The 15,273-nt window shown below is 37.4% G+C and overlaps 2 protein-coding genes across 3 annotated transcripts in view; one reads left to right on the forward strand and one right to left on the reverse strand.

Moving 5' to 3' along the window:
• Nucleotides 1–7,445, reverse strand: part of HMMR (hyaluronan mediated motility receptor) — a 33,319-nt gene extending 25,874 nt beyond the window's left edge. The window contains exons 1-3 of one of the 2 annotated variants that reach the window (XM_006067700.4): nt 7,289–7,445; nt 4,035–4,133; nt 3,468–3,547 (exon numbers count right to left, since the gene is read on the reverse strand). In XM_006067700.4, the coding sequence (XP_006067762.2) occupies nt 3,468–3,547; nt 4,035–4,133; nt 7,289–7,334 (225 nt within the window). In that variant the 5' untranslated portion in view covers nt 7,335–7,445. Of the gene's footprint in view, nt 1–3,467; nt 3,551–4,034; nt 4,134–7,288 lie in introns of both variants that reach the window. The other variant, XM_006067699.4, reaches the window with a different exon arrangement.
• Nucleotides 7,446–7,688: 243 nt separating this feature from the next.
• On the forward strand, nt 7,689–14,453 carry NUDCD2 (NudC domain containing 2). Its single transcript, XM_006067698.3, has 4 exons — nt 7,689–8,144; nt 10,301–10,349; nt 10,568–10,719; nt 13,499–14,453. Exons 1-4 carry the CDS (start codon nt 7,956–7,958, stop codon nt 13,580–13,582), a joined length of 474 nt encoding a protein of 157 aa, XP_006067760.1. The 5' UTR covers nt 7,689–7,955; the 3' UTR covers nt 13,583–14,453.
• Nucleotides 14,454–15,273: the final 820 nt, after the last annotated feature.

Raw genomic sequence — 15,273 nt, forward strand, 5'->3', positions numbered from 1 at the left:
TTAAAATTTCAGAACTGTTTATCCAAGAAATTCAAGTCAAGAAATTTACATCAATTTCCAAAAAAGGATGCTTATATCAGTGCTGTCCATAAAGATATAATGTAAGCCATGCACATATTTTCAAATTTTCTGATAGCCATATTTAAAAGTAAAAGTTTTAATAACACATTTCACTTTATCCAAAATATCAAAAGTATATTTCAACATGTCAGTATAAAATTATTAGCAAGATATTTTATATTTTTGGTACTAAGTCTTCAAAATTTGCTGTATATTTTATACTTATATTGTTGTTTAGGGCCTAATAGTGTCCTTAAATAGTCTTTGCAATTCCATGAACTGTAGCCTGCTAGGCTCCTCTGTCCATGGGATTTCCCAGGAAAGAATACTGGAGTGGGTTGCATTTCCTTCTCCAAGGGATATTACCGATCCAGGAATCGAACCTGTGTCTCCTGCATTGGCAGGTGGATTCTTTACCACTGAGCTACTAGGAAAGCCCATTTTATACTTCTAGTACATCTCAATTCAAGTGCTAAATTTTCAATAGAAATATCTAACTATATTTATTTATTTTAAAAATATTTACTTTATTTGGCTGTGCCAAGTCTTAGTTGCGGCACGCAGGGTGTTTAGTGGTGGCTAATTTTATTATTATTTAATTTTAATTAATTGTGTAGTTAGAAACTGAAACTTGATTCTGTTGATATTTCTAAATCTAACTATATTTAGACTTCACAAAACATAGGGATGAAAAAGTAGATTCACATATCCAAGTTATTCCAAAAACACGTAAGAAGTACAACTGAACTGAATATCAGTTTTTAATAATACATTAATTAAAATTCAGTTCAGTCAGTTCAGTTCAGTTGCTGAGTCGTGTCTGACTCTTTGAGACCCCATGAATTGCAGCACGCCAGGCCTCTCTGTCCATCACCAACTCCTGGAGTTCACTCAAACTCAAGTCCAGCGAGTCGGTGATGCCATCCAGCCATCTCATCCTCTGTCATCTTCTTCTCCTCCTGACCCCAATCCCTCCGAGCATCAGAGTCTTTTCCAATGAGTCAACTCTTCGCATGAGGTGGCCAAAGTACTGGAGTTTCAGCTTTAGCATCAGTCCTTCCAAAGAACACCCAGGACTGATCTCCTTTAGAATGGACTGGCTGGATCTCCTTGCAGTCCAAGGGACTCTCAAGAGTTTTCTCCAACACCACAGTTCAAAAGCATCAATTCTTCGGCGCTCAGCTTTCTTCACAGTCCAACTCTCACATCCATACATGACTACTGGAAAAACCATAACCTTCACTAGATGGACCTTTGTTGGCAATGTAATGTCTCTGCTTTTGAATATGCTATCTAGGTTGGTCATCCTTCCAAGGAGTAAGTGTCTTTTAATTTCATGGCTGCAGTCACCATCTGCAGTGATTTTGGAGCCCCCCAAAATAAAGTCTGACACTGTTTCCACTGTTTCTCCATCTATTTCCAACGAAGTGATGGGACCAGATGCCATAATCTTAGTTTTCTGAATGTTGAGCTTCAAGCCAACTTTTTCACTCTCCTCTTTCACTTTCATCAAGAGACTCTTTAGTTCCTCTTGAGTTTCTGCCATAAGGGTGGTGTTATCTGCATATCTGAGATTGATTGATTACTGATATTTCTCTCGGCAATCTTGATTCCAGATTGTGCTTCTTACAGCCCAGCGTTTCTCATGAGGTACTCTGCATAGAAGTTAAATAAGCAGGGTGACAATATACAGCCTTGACATACTCCTTTTCCTATTTGGAACCACTGTGTTGTTCCATGTCCAGTTCTAACTGTTTCTTCCTGACCTGCATATAGATTTCTCAAGAGGCAGGTTAGGTGGTCTGGTATTCCCATCTCTTGAAGAATTTTCCACAGTTTATTGTGATCCACACAGTCAAAGGCTTTGGCATAGTCAATAAAGCAGAAATAGATGTTTTTCTGGAACTCTCTTGCTTTTTCGATGAGCCAGTGGATGTTGGCAATTTGATCTCTGGTTCCTCTGTCTTTTCTAAAACCAGCCTGAACACATTCTAGGAATCAGCTAACTAAAATGGACTGGAATGGGTGAATTTAACTCAGATGACCATTATATCTACTACTGCGGGCAGGAATCCCTTAGAAGAAATGGAGTAACCATCATGGTCAACGAAAGAGTCTGAATTGCAGTACTTGGATGCAACCTCAAAAACAACAGAATGATCTCTGTTCATTTCCAAGGCAAACCATTCAATATCACAGTAATCCAAGTCTATGCCCCAACCAGTAACGCTGAAGAAGCTGAACGGTTCTATGAAGACCTACAAGACCTTCTAGAACTAACACCCAAAAAAGATGTCCTTTTCATTATACGGGACTGGAATGCAAAAGTAGGAAGTCAAGAAACACCTGGGGTAACAGGCAAATTTGGCCTTGGAATACGGAATGAAGCAGGGCAAAGGCTAATAGAGTTTTGCCAAGAGAAGGCACTGGTCATAGCAAACACCCTCTTCCAACAACACAAGAGAAGACTCTACACATGGATATCACCAGATGGTCAACACAGAAATCAGATTGATTATATTCTTTGCAGCCAAAGATGGAGAAGCTGTATACAGTCAGCGAAAACAAGACTGGGAGCTGACTGTGGCTCAGATCATGAACTCCTTATTGCCAAATTCAGACTTAATTAAAATCAAATAACGCTAAAAATCTAACTTTTCATTTTCAAGTGCTGAGTAGCTACATGTAGTTTACCACTTTCATACTGGACAACCACAGTTTTGTTTTTGTTTTTTTTATAGAATAAGAGATTTAGGTAATTGTCAAGTGAATAAACAAGAATAAGCTTAATGTATAGCTTTGGTTTTCTAACCAAAGAGCTTGGGAACTCTTTCCCAACTCTGAATCTTTTTCACATTAAAATACCAAGTTGTACAACTCCTTAAGAAAGTACAACTTGCTTTATGAACTAACGGAAACAGTAACAGTACACTCCTGCACAAGTCCTAACATAAAGATATTAAGGATTTAATCTCCTCCCACTCCGTGGCAGTTTCTGAGTGGCAAATCCCTTGTGGACATTAGAATGGTTTTTCTTTTCCTTCATCAATATTTACCCTCCCCTTACTTTGTAAAGTCAAATGATGATAACTCAAAAAATCAAAGCATTACATAATTTTTAAGGGCTCACTAGGTATTATAAAGCTTATCCATCTATAGAAATGACTAAGAAGTGGAGACCACTTTGTAATTCTGAACTAAGGGTACATTTAAACACAATATATTTAGTAATGACATAGGTTGATAAGTAAAACTTACTAGAGTTCCAATGATAATGTTTTACTCATTTATAGATTTATTGATTACCTTAATTTATAAACTGAACTTACTCTAGTCAAATATAATAACTTTCAGAAATGTTTTTATGATACAGTTGATGAACCAGCTAGAATATAAGGGCACCTCACCTTTAATCCTGAAGTCTTGACTTTTCTTGCTGAAACAGGCAAGGTAGTTTCTTTGTCAATGTTAAGATTTTGTTGTGATTCTGCTATAAAATGAATTGTACAGATCATGTTTCGTGCTCACATGTTTGAAGTACAGACAAAATACCAATTCCCAAATTCCTTATAGAAACTATTAGTGAAGCAATATAAAATTATTCTTTTCTTGATTGTACATTTTCAAGTAATTAGTTGCACAAATGACATATTTCTTTACACATTTTAACACTTTCTTGATTTTCCTAATATTCCCTCTAATATTTTCCGAGAGGATTAATGTAATTACCAAAAGGAAAACTACATGTCTATGTGAGTGTCTTACTTAATTTTTCTGGTTATATGACAGTGTAATGATAAAAGTGTTATTCAGAAGTCAACCCTTTTGTATATCTATCAATTAAGAAAATTTAAATATAGTTGTAGCTTCATATTTTTAGAAATGTTATAGCATCTTTAAATTTAAATAATGTTATCCTTAACTTCAAAATTTACATGATCATATAACTATTATTCTATTTTGGGATCCATTACCTTTTTCCTTTTTAAATCTTTGTGACTTCTGAAAGGATACTGGTCCTTTCAATACTTCTGAAGTTTTAACATCATAAGCACCTGGGGATGGTGCACATCCTAGAAGAAAAATAAAACATTAAAATCTCATCTAATGTGACTTACATGTTAACATGTTTTACAAAAATCATATAATATCATTTATATGTGGAATCTAAAAATTAATACAAATGAATCCATATGCAAAGCAGAAACAGATTCACAAACACAAAAACAAATTTACAGTTACAAAAGTGTAGGAGGTAGAGGGATAAATTATAAGTATGGGATTAATACATACAAACCACTAGACATAAAACAGATAAACAACAAGGATTTACTGTACAGCACAGGGAATTATATTCACTATCTTATAATAACCTATAATAGAAAATAAGCCAGAAAAAATATAATTGAGTCACTTTTCTGTACACGTAAAACTAACACAATATCATAAATCAACTATACTTCAATTAAAAAAAGTAATAGTAAAGTGAGTAGCATAAATGTAAAAATACCATTAATAAATTTCTTTTCTAATTAAAAAAATGACATAAAGTAACTTATTCACAAAACAAAAACAGATTTCGAAAACAAACATGTACCAAAGGGGAAATGTGGAGAGGAGGGATAAATTAGAAGCTTGGGATTAACATACACATACTACTATATATAAAACAGATCTCCAACAAAGACCTATTATATAGCACAGGAAACTCTACTCAATATTCTGTAATAATCTATATAGGAAAAGAATCTGAAAACCTACGAATATATGTATAATTGAATCACTATGCTGCACACCTGAAACTAACACAACATTGTAAATCAATTATACTCTAATACATTTTTTTTAAATGCTTCATTTTCAAATGTAAAATGAGCACATTTGATATTATAAAGTAGGCCTCTCTGTGAAGAACAGTATCATTATCTTCCCAGTGATATTTATTTCAGTTAGGTCAAAGGAACACAAACAATTCAGCAAAACAACAAAGACAGTCTTGGGATGGACATGTCCAGTCTTGAGATGAACATGTCAGAACAAGCAACACAGCTGTTAGTAAGAACTGAATTAAGAAATAAAATATTTGGAATCAAATCTATTCAAAGAGAGTCACTGAGATTTTAGAAATTATGCTACTAAAAATGTCTAGCCCTGAAGATTTAGCTTGGAATAAAAATTTAGTGATGATCCATCTGTGTCTAATATCAGTACATTAGGAAATCTATAAAGCCATGTTATGCAAAGTACAAACTACACTAGACTGTATTTCTATGTTCCAGCAATTTATGCTCTATAACCTCATGTAACTAGAGTCTCAAATCAAAGGTATTTCCATGTACTTATGCAAAGATGACTTGAGATCTGGCTCTTAATTACTTTAGATCTCAGTCTGGATGTCACCTCTTCCATTTTCTCCAAATGCCCACATCAAGCTAGAATCTCCATTCCATAGCAGTTTGCGTGTACTATTCCTATTGCAGAACTTCCTGCAGTTTTGTAATGGCCTATACTAATGTACTTATCCATCTCCCACCTTAGACAAAACTGCTTGAAGTCAGGGACAGTCTCAATCACGTCCCTACCCTCAGTATTTACCTCAAGGTAGAGTTTGGTAGTGTGGCAGAGAAAACAGAAAGTCATGGGGGATGTAGGATTGGGAACAGAGGTTTGTATAGTAATCAGTTAGATTAGGGTTCAAATCCAGATTTGTCTGCCAATCTGGTATGATAATTTTATACCTATAAACTGCCTTTACCAATCTTTTTTCTTTTACGCCTGAATGGGACATTCAAAAGAAATTCACAAGTCCACACCAAAAGCAATAGTAAATCTGGTATGATAATAGTATGGGCCAGGTACTTTGTAGCCACAGGGAGAAGATGATGAATAAGAACATTATACTCTCTCCTTTTCCAATCTAACGTTAAGACCCTTGGAAAGTTATTTCTATTTGAGACTGTTCTTCATTCATGAAACAAGGCTAAAAAAATAGTATCTACCTCATACTTTGGTGTTTGGATTACTGGAGTAACATAAAAATCATTGCAGTGCCTAATACACACACTAAGCATCAAATAAATGGTCACTTATTATTAATAAAGCTGTGAGCCTAAAGTTTTATGTAATTGTCAAAACCAGTTCAATACATTATAAAGCAAACAAATCTCCTAAAAGGACACAATGACATAACTCAGAGTAGTTCTTTGAATGTTTGACAAATTATATGGTCCTTAAGTCTTTAGTTAAAAAATAAGCTGTGTTGATCCAATTCTTCACTGGCCTTCCTTTGTGAGCAGGGTGATGCTCATTTCCGTTTGTATGTTATTTGACAGAAATTAAGATGTAACAAGAGACTTAAAAAGTGTACTTTATAATGGATAAATCATGAGTTATGATGTTAAGTTCTGTTACTTGCAGGCTGCTCAGTAGTTACAACCCCCCTTAGTTTCCTCATCTGTAAAATGAGAACAATTGTACGCGCCTCCCCTGGCTGTTGGAAAGAATAAACCAGACCCAATAGGGAAGATCTTAGCACAGTCCCTGAATACAGTTAGCATCCACTGGGCTCAGGAACACAGGATGGATTCATGCAGGCCTGGTTTCAGGCCCCTGTTCTGCCAGTTCGGTTGTGTAACAGTGAGCAAATATAAGTTTCCGTTCTTTTATGGATAAAATAATGAATATTACGGATTTGGGGGAATTGCTCCCTTTACTTCATCTATAGTGTTTTCAGTAAGTGCTACTGCCATAATTTTATACGTATAAACTGCCTTTACCAATCTTTCTTCTTTTACGCCTGAATGGGACATTCAAAAGAAATTCACAAGTCCACACCAAAAGCAATAGTAAAATATACGTATGTGTATATACGCACACATATATACAAGTGAGGACTCCGGACTTGATCAACAGCTACCAATGCTTCCTAATTCCTATTCCCTTCCCTTGGTTTTAGCTTCTCCACAGCACTAATTGTATATTGGCTGCATTCTCCAACTGAATTAAACTCCATGGAGCAGAGACTTTGCTTCGCTCACTGTTATATCCTTAACCTCAATCGTGCCTGGCAAGTAGTAAAAGCTTGGCATGTGTTTCAGGAAAATGGATCAATTTAACGAGCCCCATCCCAGCCGTAAAAATCGCCTATTTGCCTCTGATGAAGGGAACCCAAGCAGGACAAGGGGCGTGAGAGCATATCCTGTTCCCCAGCACCTTTTCCCGTACGCACCAGAAGGGTCATTGAATCGTTTCAGGGGCGCCTTAGGGAAGGACATGCTGACGACCAGCTCCGCAAAACCGAAGGTCTCTACCGGTCTGCGGCTACTATCCTGCGGGTTGTTTAGGCCTGTTGGCTTCAAATTCAAATCGCCCCGCTTAACTCCCGCCCACCGACGTCAGCCAATCGGAACGCCAAAGACCAAAGAGCTTGCATCCTCGGCTCTCGCTTCGTTCAATTACGTGACCTGCTTAGGCCACCATCCAATAGGAGGCTACTACTGTCTCCTCTCGCTCACTGGCCCAATCAGTACTGGCGTTACTCAATTGTAACTACGCAGCAGCCGCGTTTGCGCAAGCGCAGTTCACACCAGCGAGGTTTCCGTCGCTTTTGACGTCATATTGGTGGCAGTGTAATGAATTCTAACTTCTCTGGGCCCACCCCTCTTCCATCGTTCTTTAGATGCGAACTTTTCCGGATTTCAGTTCCTTAAACCTGGGTCCTGCCGGCCTCCTCAATGGCCAACTGAAAGGGAAACGCGCACTCAAGCGGAGACCGCAGGTTACATTTCTGCGCATGTGCAGTGACCCGAGTGACAGCCTTGGTGTGGCTCAAGGCGGGGATTCCGGGGGTGAACTCCGCTTGCTCGGTGCCACCGCTTCCGGGAGGCGACTGGAGTATGTCAGCCCCGTTTGAGGAGCGCAGTGGGGTGGTTCCGTGCGGAACGCCGTGGGGCCAGTGGTACCAGACCTTGGAGGAGGTGTTCATTGAAGTTCAGGTGCCGCCAGGCACTCGCGCCCAGGATATCCAGTGCGGCCTGCAGAGCCGACATGTGGCGCTGGCCGTGGGTGGCCGCGAGATCCTCAAGGTAGCGGCTAGGTTGGGGCTTGTGCTCAGTTTCTTCCCGGCCTCCCCAAATTCCCGAGTCCTCAAGTTCATGGTTTCCGTGGAAAGATTGCTGAAAGGCCGTTCGGCCTCTCTGGCTGGCCGAAGGGTGAATAAGATTGCCCTGATTTTGGCCTGGTCGGAGCCCCTGACCTCAGGGCCGTTCGTTGTTTGAGGTTGGCATGAAACTAGCCAGTTTACCTTGCTTTGTTTGTAAGCCATATGAAACTCCTCTGCGGGTCTTCACTGAGAACTGCCTAACTAGATCGTTGAAGGAAAACAAATATTTTTGACATCTGTACCTCCAGGCACTGATCTTGGTGCTGGGAGGACCGCGGTGAACGAGCCAGGTACTGTTCCCTTACGCAGGGAGGCATAATTAAATCAATAAATATATAGGAGGTTATAGGAAATGAAAAACGAAAATAAAGATGTTGGGTTGAGGACTTGGAAGTGATGTCCGTTGATTTATTTTCTCATCTAAAATTGGAAAAAATCTGTAAGTTTGTGGAGTGTTTAAGCCGGTGGTCAAGAACTTGTCAAGAAAGTAATGGATAGCCCTTTTATTCTTAGCAGTACCCTTTGGGTCTGGGACCCATTTCTTCCTTGTTAAAACGTGTAGTTTAATTCAATTAACTTGAAGTTAGATTTCTTCTTCAGCTTAGAAGCCCAAGATATTTGATGGCAGTGTTGTGTAATGGTGAAGGGAGACTGCTTGAGAGTATACCTGGCTTGGCCATTTTCCCAGTTGTAACCTTGGGCAAGAGATTTCATTGTCTAAGCCTTCATCCCCAAAGTGGGGTAATTATAGTACCTTTCTCATAGGATTATTTTAAAAGTAGCATGGTATCTATGAATGAAGAGCTTGGAGTAGGTAATAACTAATATGTAATAAGCTTGCACTACATGTTCCTATTATTATCTTAATATGAAAGTGTTTTGAGTGTCTCAGAAAAGGAAGATTTATACGAAAGACACTGATTTATGTCAGCTTGGCTCTTGATGACCTTTCTGGATAGTTGTGCTATTTATAATTTACTGAATGGTGATTTCAAATTACATTTCAAATTTACTTTAGTAATTGCAGTAACCTAGGGAATTTGGCGGAGAAGGCAATGGCACCCCACTCCAGTACTCTTGCCTGGAAAATCCCAAGGACGGAGGAGCCTGGTGGGCTGCAGTCCATGGGGTCGCGAAGAGTCAGACACGACTGAGCGACATCACTTTCATGCATTGAAGGAGGAAATGGCAACCCACTCCAGAATCTTGCCTGGAGAATCCCAGGGACGGGGGAGCCTGGTGGGCTGCCGTCCATGGGGTCGCACAGAGTCGGACACGACTGAAGCGACTTAGCAGCAGCAGCTAGCAGGGAATTTGTCAATAACTCAGTCTCTAGGATTTTAGCTACATTTATACAAGTAGTATTCACATACTCCCCCACCCCTTGAATTGACATATGAAAAGACTGTTTTCTTTTTTTAATGTGACATGTAATTTCATTTCCTAAAGCTAAAATTTGGTAAGTAGCAACAAATCAAATTGGATTTGAGCAGGTGCAGTCTCTTTTAAACTTATGTTTTACTTAGTTCTTTCTTAAAACAAGAGTTTCTCAAAAATCAGTCACAACTCATCTGACATCATAGGTATATACGGATGTGTGTGCTTTCATTTTTTTTTTTTTTCTTTTAGTGCTAAACGGCCTTACAAAGAGATTGAACCAGTTTTTTTTAAAGTTTATATTAAGATATCATTTTTCCTTAATATCTGTAGGAGAGTTCTTTTTGTAGTTTATTGGTAAAGTTAACACACTTCAGATGTTGACATCACATTTGACCAATCAGTAGTATTTCTTCATCTTCTAAAAATTAAGGAGCCCTGATCTTTTTGTAGAGTGCTCTGTGTTCTTTACTGTAGTATATACTCCATCGTGTAAACTAGGTTCTCTTTTACTCGCTAGGCAGGAACTTAGGGTTGGCCACCTATCGATGTGTTGAAATAGTAGAAAATTTGTTCTCCCTACTCTAAACAAATTAAGTAGTTATATGTAGATTAGATAGGAAATAAGGGAAGTCTTAAATCGGGAAAACTTGATGAAAATTAATGGAATTTCTTTTAGTACCTCATATGTTTATTTTTCAGGGCAAACTCTTTGACTCTACAATAGCTGATGAGGGAACATGGACTCTGGGTAAGGGTAATCTATTACATTTCTTAGAATCTTTTTAAAAGTTAATTTTGTCTTGGAAATTAGTATATTTCCCCCTGCTGTAGATTTGCAACTTTGTAAGCTATAGTAAAAGGAATGTATTGAAAACAATTGTATGTCAACATTTCCTAATTATGTTTCTGAAAATATAAATTAATGATGAACTTTGATTTCTTTGTGATTTTTGTTTGTTTGTTTAGAGGATAGAAAAATGGTCCGTATTGTTCTTACAAAGACGAAGAGAGATGCAGCAAATTGTTGGACTTCTCTTCTAGAATCTGATTATGCAGCTGACCCTTGGGTGCAAGACCAAATGCAGAGAAAACTTACATTAGAGAGATTCCAGAAAGAAGTAAGTCAGATCAACTGAAGAATATGTGTAGTTAAACATCTTAAACTCATAGAATAATTATTACTTGAAATCAAAACTCAAACGTCATTTTAAAAAATTGCTAGCATTCTTCAGATAAATGTTTTCAGTTTAATGGTTAGAAAACTGACTGGCCTTTCTATATAGGGATTTAACCTCACCACCCCACCTCTGCTGCCCCAGAGGAATTTATCTGTACCACTGTGATATCTAAGTTTAAATTTATTTAGTTTGCATCAGTAGTTCATGAATAAACTGATAAAAATTCTCTCAGTACATACGTCATGTAAAAAAGTGAAAGGCCCTTTAGTATCTCCCATTCTGTATCTGTCTCATTCTCATCTCAATACATTGAATTTATTGTTTTTTTTTTTTTAATATAAGTGGAGGATCACACAGTATGTATCATCATGTAGCTTTTTCATTTAATAATATGTCTTAGGTCTCTTTCCCTACTAATACATGTGGATAAAATTCATTCCTTTTAATTGCTTTAGAGCGTTTCCTAGTTTGAGTGTATTGTTTTTACTTAGCTCTTCCTCTTTGATGAGATTTAGATTTCTCTGTGTGTATTTCAAACAAAGTTTGTGCTTTCATCTCTGAAAATACTCAAATTTTCCTTTAAGATAGCTATCTAGGAGAATTATTGGATCAAAGCACTGTTAAAGTTTTGATAGATAATTTCTGTATAAATGATGATGATTCCCAAATGTATGTCTCTAGCCTAGACTTTTTATGGAATGTCGGAACTGCATATCCAGCTGTTTACTTAACATCTTGGCTGTTTAACAGACATATCCAGCTCAACATATCCAAGTGAACTTCCTAATTTCCCTCACACATTTGTTGTACCTCTGGCCTTCTTATGTCATCTGATAGAAACTGGTTGTTCTGATGGAACAACATTGGGGAATCATCCTCCACTCTTCTCTTTGTCTCATGCCCTGCTTGTCAGGAGCCTTACTGTCACGGCCTTCTAGGTATGTTTAGAATTTGACTGCACGTCACCACCATTCTACCACTGCTCTCACCTGGACCACCTCTAAAGTCTTGCTTAGGTTAGTCTAATGACCTTCCCACTACCCGGTTTTCTTTTTGGCTTGAACTGGGTCTTGATTGCTGCACACCAGCTTTCTTTAGTTTCAGAAAGCAGGGGCTCTTCTCTAGTTGCAGTGTACTGGCTTCTCATTGTGGTGGCTTCTCTTACTGCAGAGCACAGGCTCTGGATGCACGGGTTTCAGTTGTTGCAGCACAGGAGCTCCTTAGTTGGGACTTGCAGGCCCTAGAGTGTGTAGGCTTCAGTAGTTGCGGTCCATGGGCTCAGTAGTTGCAGCTTCTTGGCTCTAGAACATGGGCTCAACTGCTCCTTGGCATGTGGAATCTTGCCGGACCGGGGATTGAACTTGTGAACCCTGCATTGGGCAGGCAGATTTTTATCCACTGTGCCACCAGGAAAGTGTTTCTTAATGACCTTTTAATTGTTCTCTTTACTTCTACCCTTGCCAAGCTGCAGTCTTGTGAAACTAGCAGCTAGAGCACTCCTTTTAAAATGTAAATCAGACAATATTACTTCTCAGAACTCTTTCACTCGAGTAAAAGACAAAGTCTTCTACAAGGCCCAGACTCATCTGGTCCTCCCTGACGCCTCTGATCTCCTGTCCTGCTGCTGCCCCTCTCATGCATTCTGCTCTAGCCATGCTGGCATTTTTGCCTTTTATGAAACATGCCTGACCATTCCTTCTCTGTCCTTTTGACTGCAATGCTCTTCTCCCAAAGTTTACCTGATTTCTTCACCGTTTTCCAGCAATTTCTCAATGAAGCATATTTTGATGATCCTATTTAAATACTCTAATTTCCTTATTTTCCATACTTTACCCTACGTCTTTTTTCTTTTTTCTTTTCTATAACACTTACTGACTTTTAATACACTGCATCATGGGGCTGACAAACTATAGCCAGCAGTCAAATCCAGCCCACTGCCTGCTTTTGAAGGAAATGTTTTACCGGAACACAGCTATGCTCATTTGTTTGTGTATTGTCTTTTATATAGCAGCAGCAGAATTAAGTCTCGGCCATGACCGAGACTATGTGGCCTTCAATGCCTAAAATATTGATATTTACTACTTGATTCTTTACAAAAAAGTGTGCTGGCCCATGCACCAGGTAGCTTAGGGTTTATTATTTGTCCTCTTGTTAGAATATACACCAGAACAGGGATCTTTGTCTATTTTGTTCGCTCTTAAATTCTGCATGCCTTTCATGGTGTCTTCTAAACAGTAGCAACTTAATATATGTTTGTTGAATAAATGAAATGCCTCTTAAATGACTGAAGCCAGAGGTAGTACTTCCTCTATAAGACTGTTATGAGAATTGAATATTTTAGTGTATATATATATATATATATACCTCTTAGAACCCTGCCTGGCCTATAATAAGCTCTCAAAAAAATGCTAATTATTAAAATCTGTTTATATACTGATGGTAAAGAATATGTTTGCCCATACACTTGTGAACATTATAATATGCATACTAATCTTCTAAATATTTGTAAATATGAAAATTGAAAAAAATCTCATAGTTTTAGGTTCCATTTTGGCGATTACAGTAAAATTGGATATCTTTTCATGTTTATTGGCCATGTATTAATATATTTCCTTTTTTGTCAGTTGCCAGTTTATATCTTTTTATCATTTTCTTTTTGGCTTATTTATATTTTTCCTTTTAATTTTATCTGAATTTTTTTTTTCCCCATGTCTTTTAGAATCCTGGTTTTGACTTCAGTGGAGCAGAAATCTCAGGAAACTACACTAAAGGTGGACCAGATTTCTCGAATCTTGAGAAATAACTGTGACCTTCTTGCTGCATTTTGTGGATCCTAGCAGATGTTGCCAACTTAATCAGAGGAACAGATTATGTGGTGGAATAAAAATGTGGATACCTAGTTAACAGATTGCAAAATACATTTAAATATGGTTCTAAAAATTGCATTCAAATATGATTTACATAGGAAACATCTTAAATACTGTGGAAACTATTCTATTGATACATGGTAACTTTTATTTTGGACTTGTTTTTGCTCAGCATGATGTTTTATATGCTGCACTTTACTAATTTCATATTTAGCCTGTATTTTTAATACAAAAAGTTTTAGGGTCTAGATCATGTAAAATGACAGGGTGCCTTCAGGGAATATTAAGTTTTTCTTTCAATAACTGTGATGCAGGAATAATGTTCAATAAATTTTTCTAAATAGGAATTGTGTACCCCTTTGTCTAAGTGTACCAGTTCACACAAGGAAATTGTATTACTGAAGAAAATTTTCAGAAAGGAAAAAATAATTCATGAATATATTCTAAGTTAATTTTAAGAGTTACTGAAAATTTCTGAATTAGTATATTATTCTTTGAGAGATGCCTTTATGTCAAGAAATTGAAAAGTAGCTAAAAACGTATCAATAAGAATAGACTAATGCAAAAGGAAGCACTGAAGCAAATTTGGTTATTGGTAAATCCTTTGTTAGGGACAAGAAGCACATTCAATGAGTATAACTCAGTGATATCTTTTTGATGTTCATTGATCCAGGCATATAGGTAAGAATTGTCTTGAAATTTTCTTTCATCCTTTTTATGTCCTTTCTAATTTTAAATATTTTGAATAATCTGGAATGTATAGAGAAGTTACAAGTAAAGCACACAGAATTGTCTTCTTCCTGATTCTTCAGGTTTGTGTGTAAGTTGATAACATGATGCCCCATCACCTCTGAGTACTTTAGTGTGTATTTCCTTCAAAGGACATCTCCTACATAGCTTCAAATACAACCATTAAAATCAGGAAATTAGCACTGACACATTATGACCACCTAATTCTGGACGTTTATTCCATTCAAGTTTGCTTATTGTCCCAGTAATGTTCTTTATAGCAAAAGGATCCAGTCAGAATCATGCCTTGCCTTTTGTTTTATTTTTGTGGTTGTGCTGCACCACTTGTGGGATCTTAGTTCCCTGACTAGGAAGTGAACCCAGGCTCCCAGCAGTGAAAGTAATGAATTCTAACCACTGGTCTGCCATGGAATTCCCCATTTCTCACTTTTTGATATCAGGGGTCTATAGTATGCTTCAGACTGGAAAAAGTCTTCATATTAACCTTGACTTTTATAACCATGACAAGTTAGAAGATCACAGGCTAGTTTTGTACAACATCTATTATGGTGTGTTTTGTCTGATATTTCTACACGATGAGAATCAGGTTATGAATCTTTGACCATTGCAGAAGAGACGTGATACTGTGTTCTTACTGCATCCTGTCACAAGTTACTGGTTACAGTTCACCCTTTTTCTGATAGTGTTTACTGTTGGCCTGCCATATTGGTGGTTTTCAAACTCTCAGATTCAATCAACCAAGGATAGAAAATAGTAAAAAAAAAAACAAGTGCAGAAGCTTCCAAATAGCAAAACTTGAATTTGCCTTGCAACAAGAAACTAGTTACATAGCATTTATGTTGTGTTTATAACTATTTACATAGTATTTACATTGTAT

Source organism: Bubalus bubalis, chromosome 9 (assembly GCF_019923935.1).
Source record: "Bubalus bubalis isolate 160015118507 breed Murrah chromosome 9, NDDB_SH_1, whole genome shotgun sequence".
Classification (NCBI taxonomy): Eukaryota; Metazoa; Chordata; class Mammalia; order Artiodactyla; family Bovidae; genus Bubalus; species Bubalus bubalis.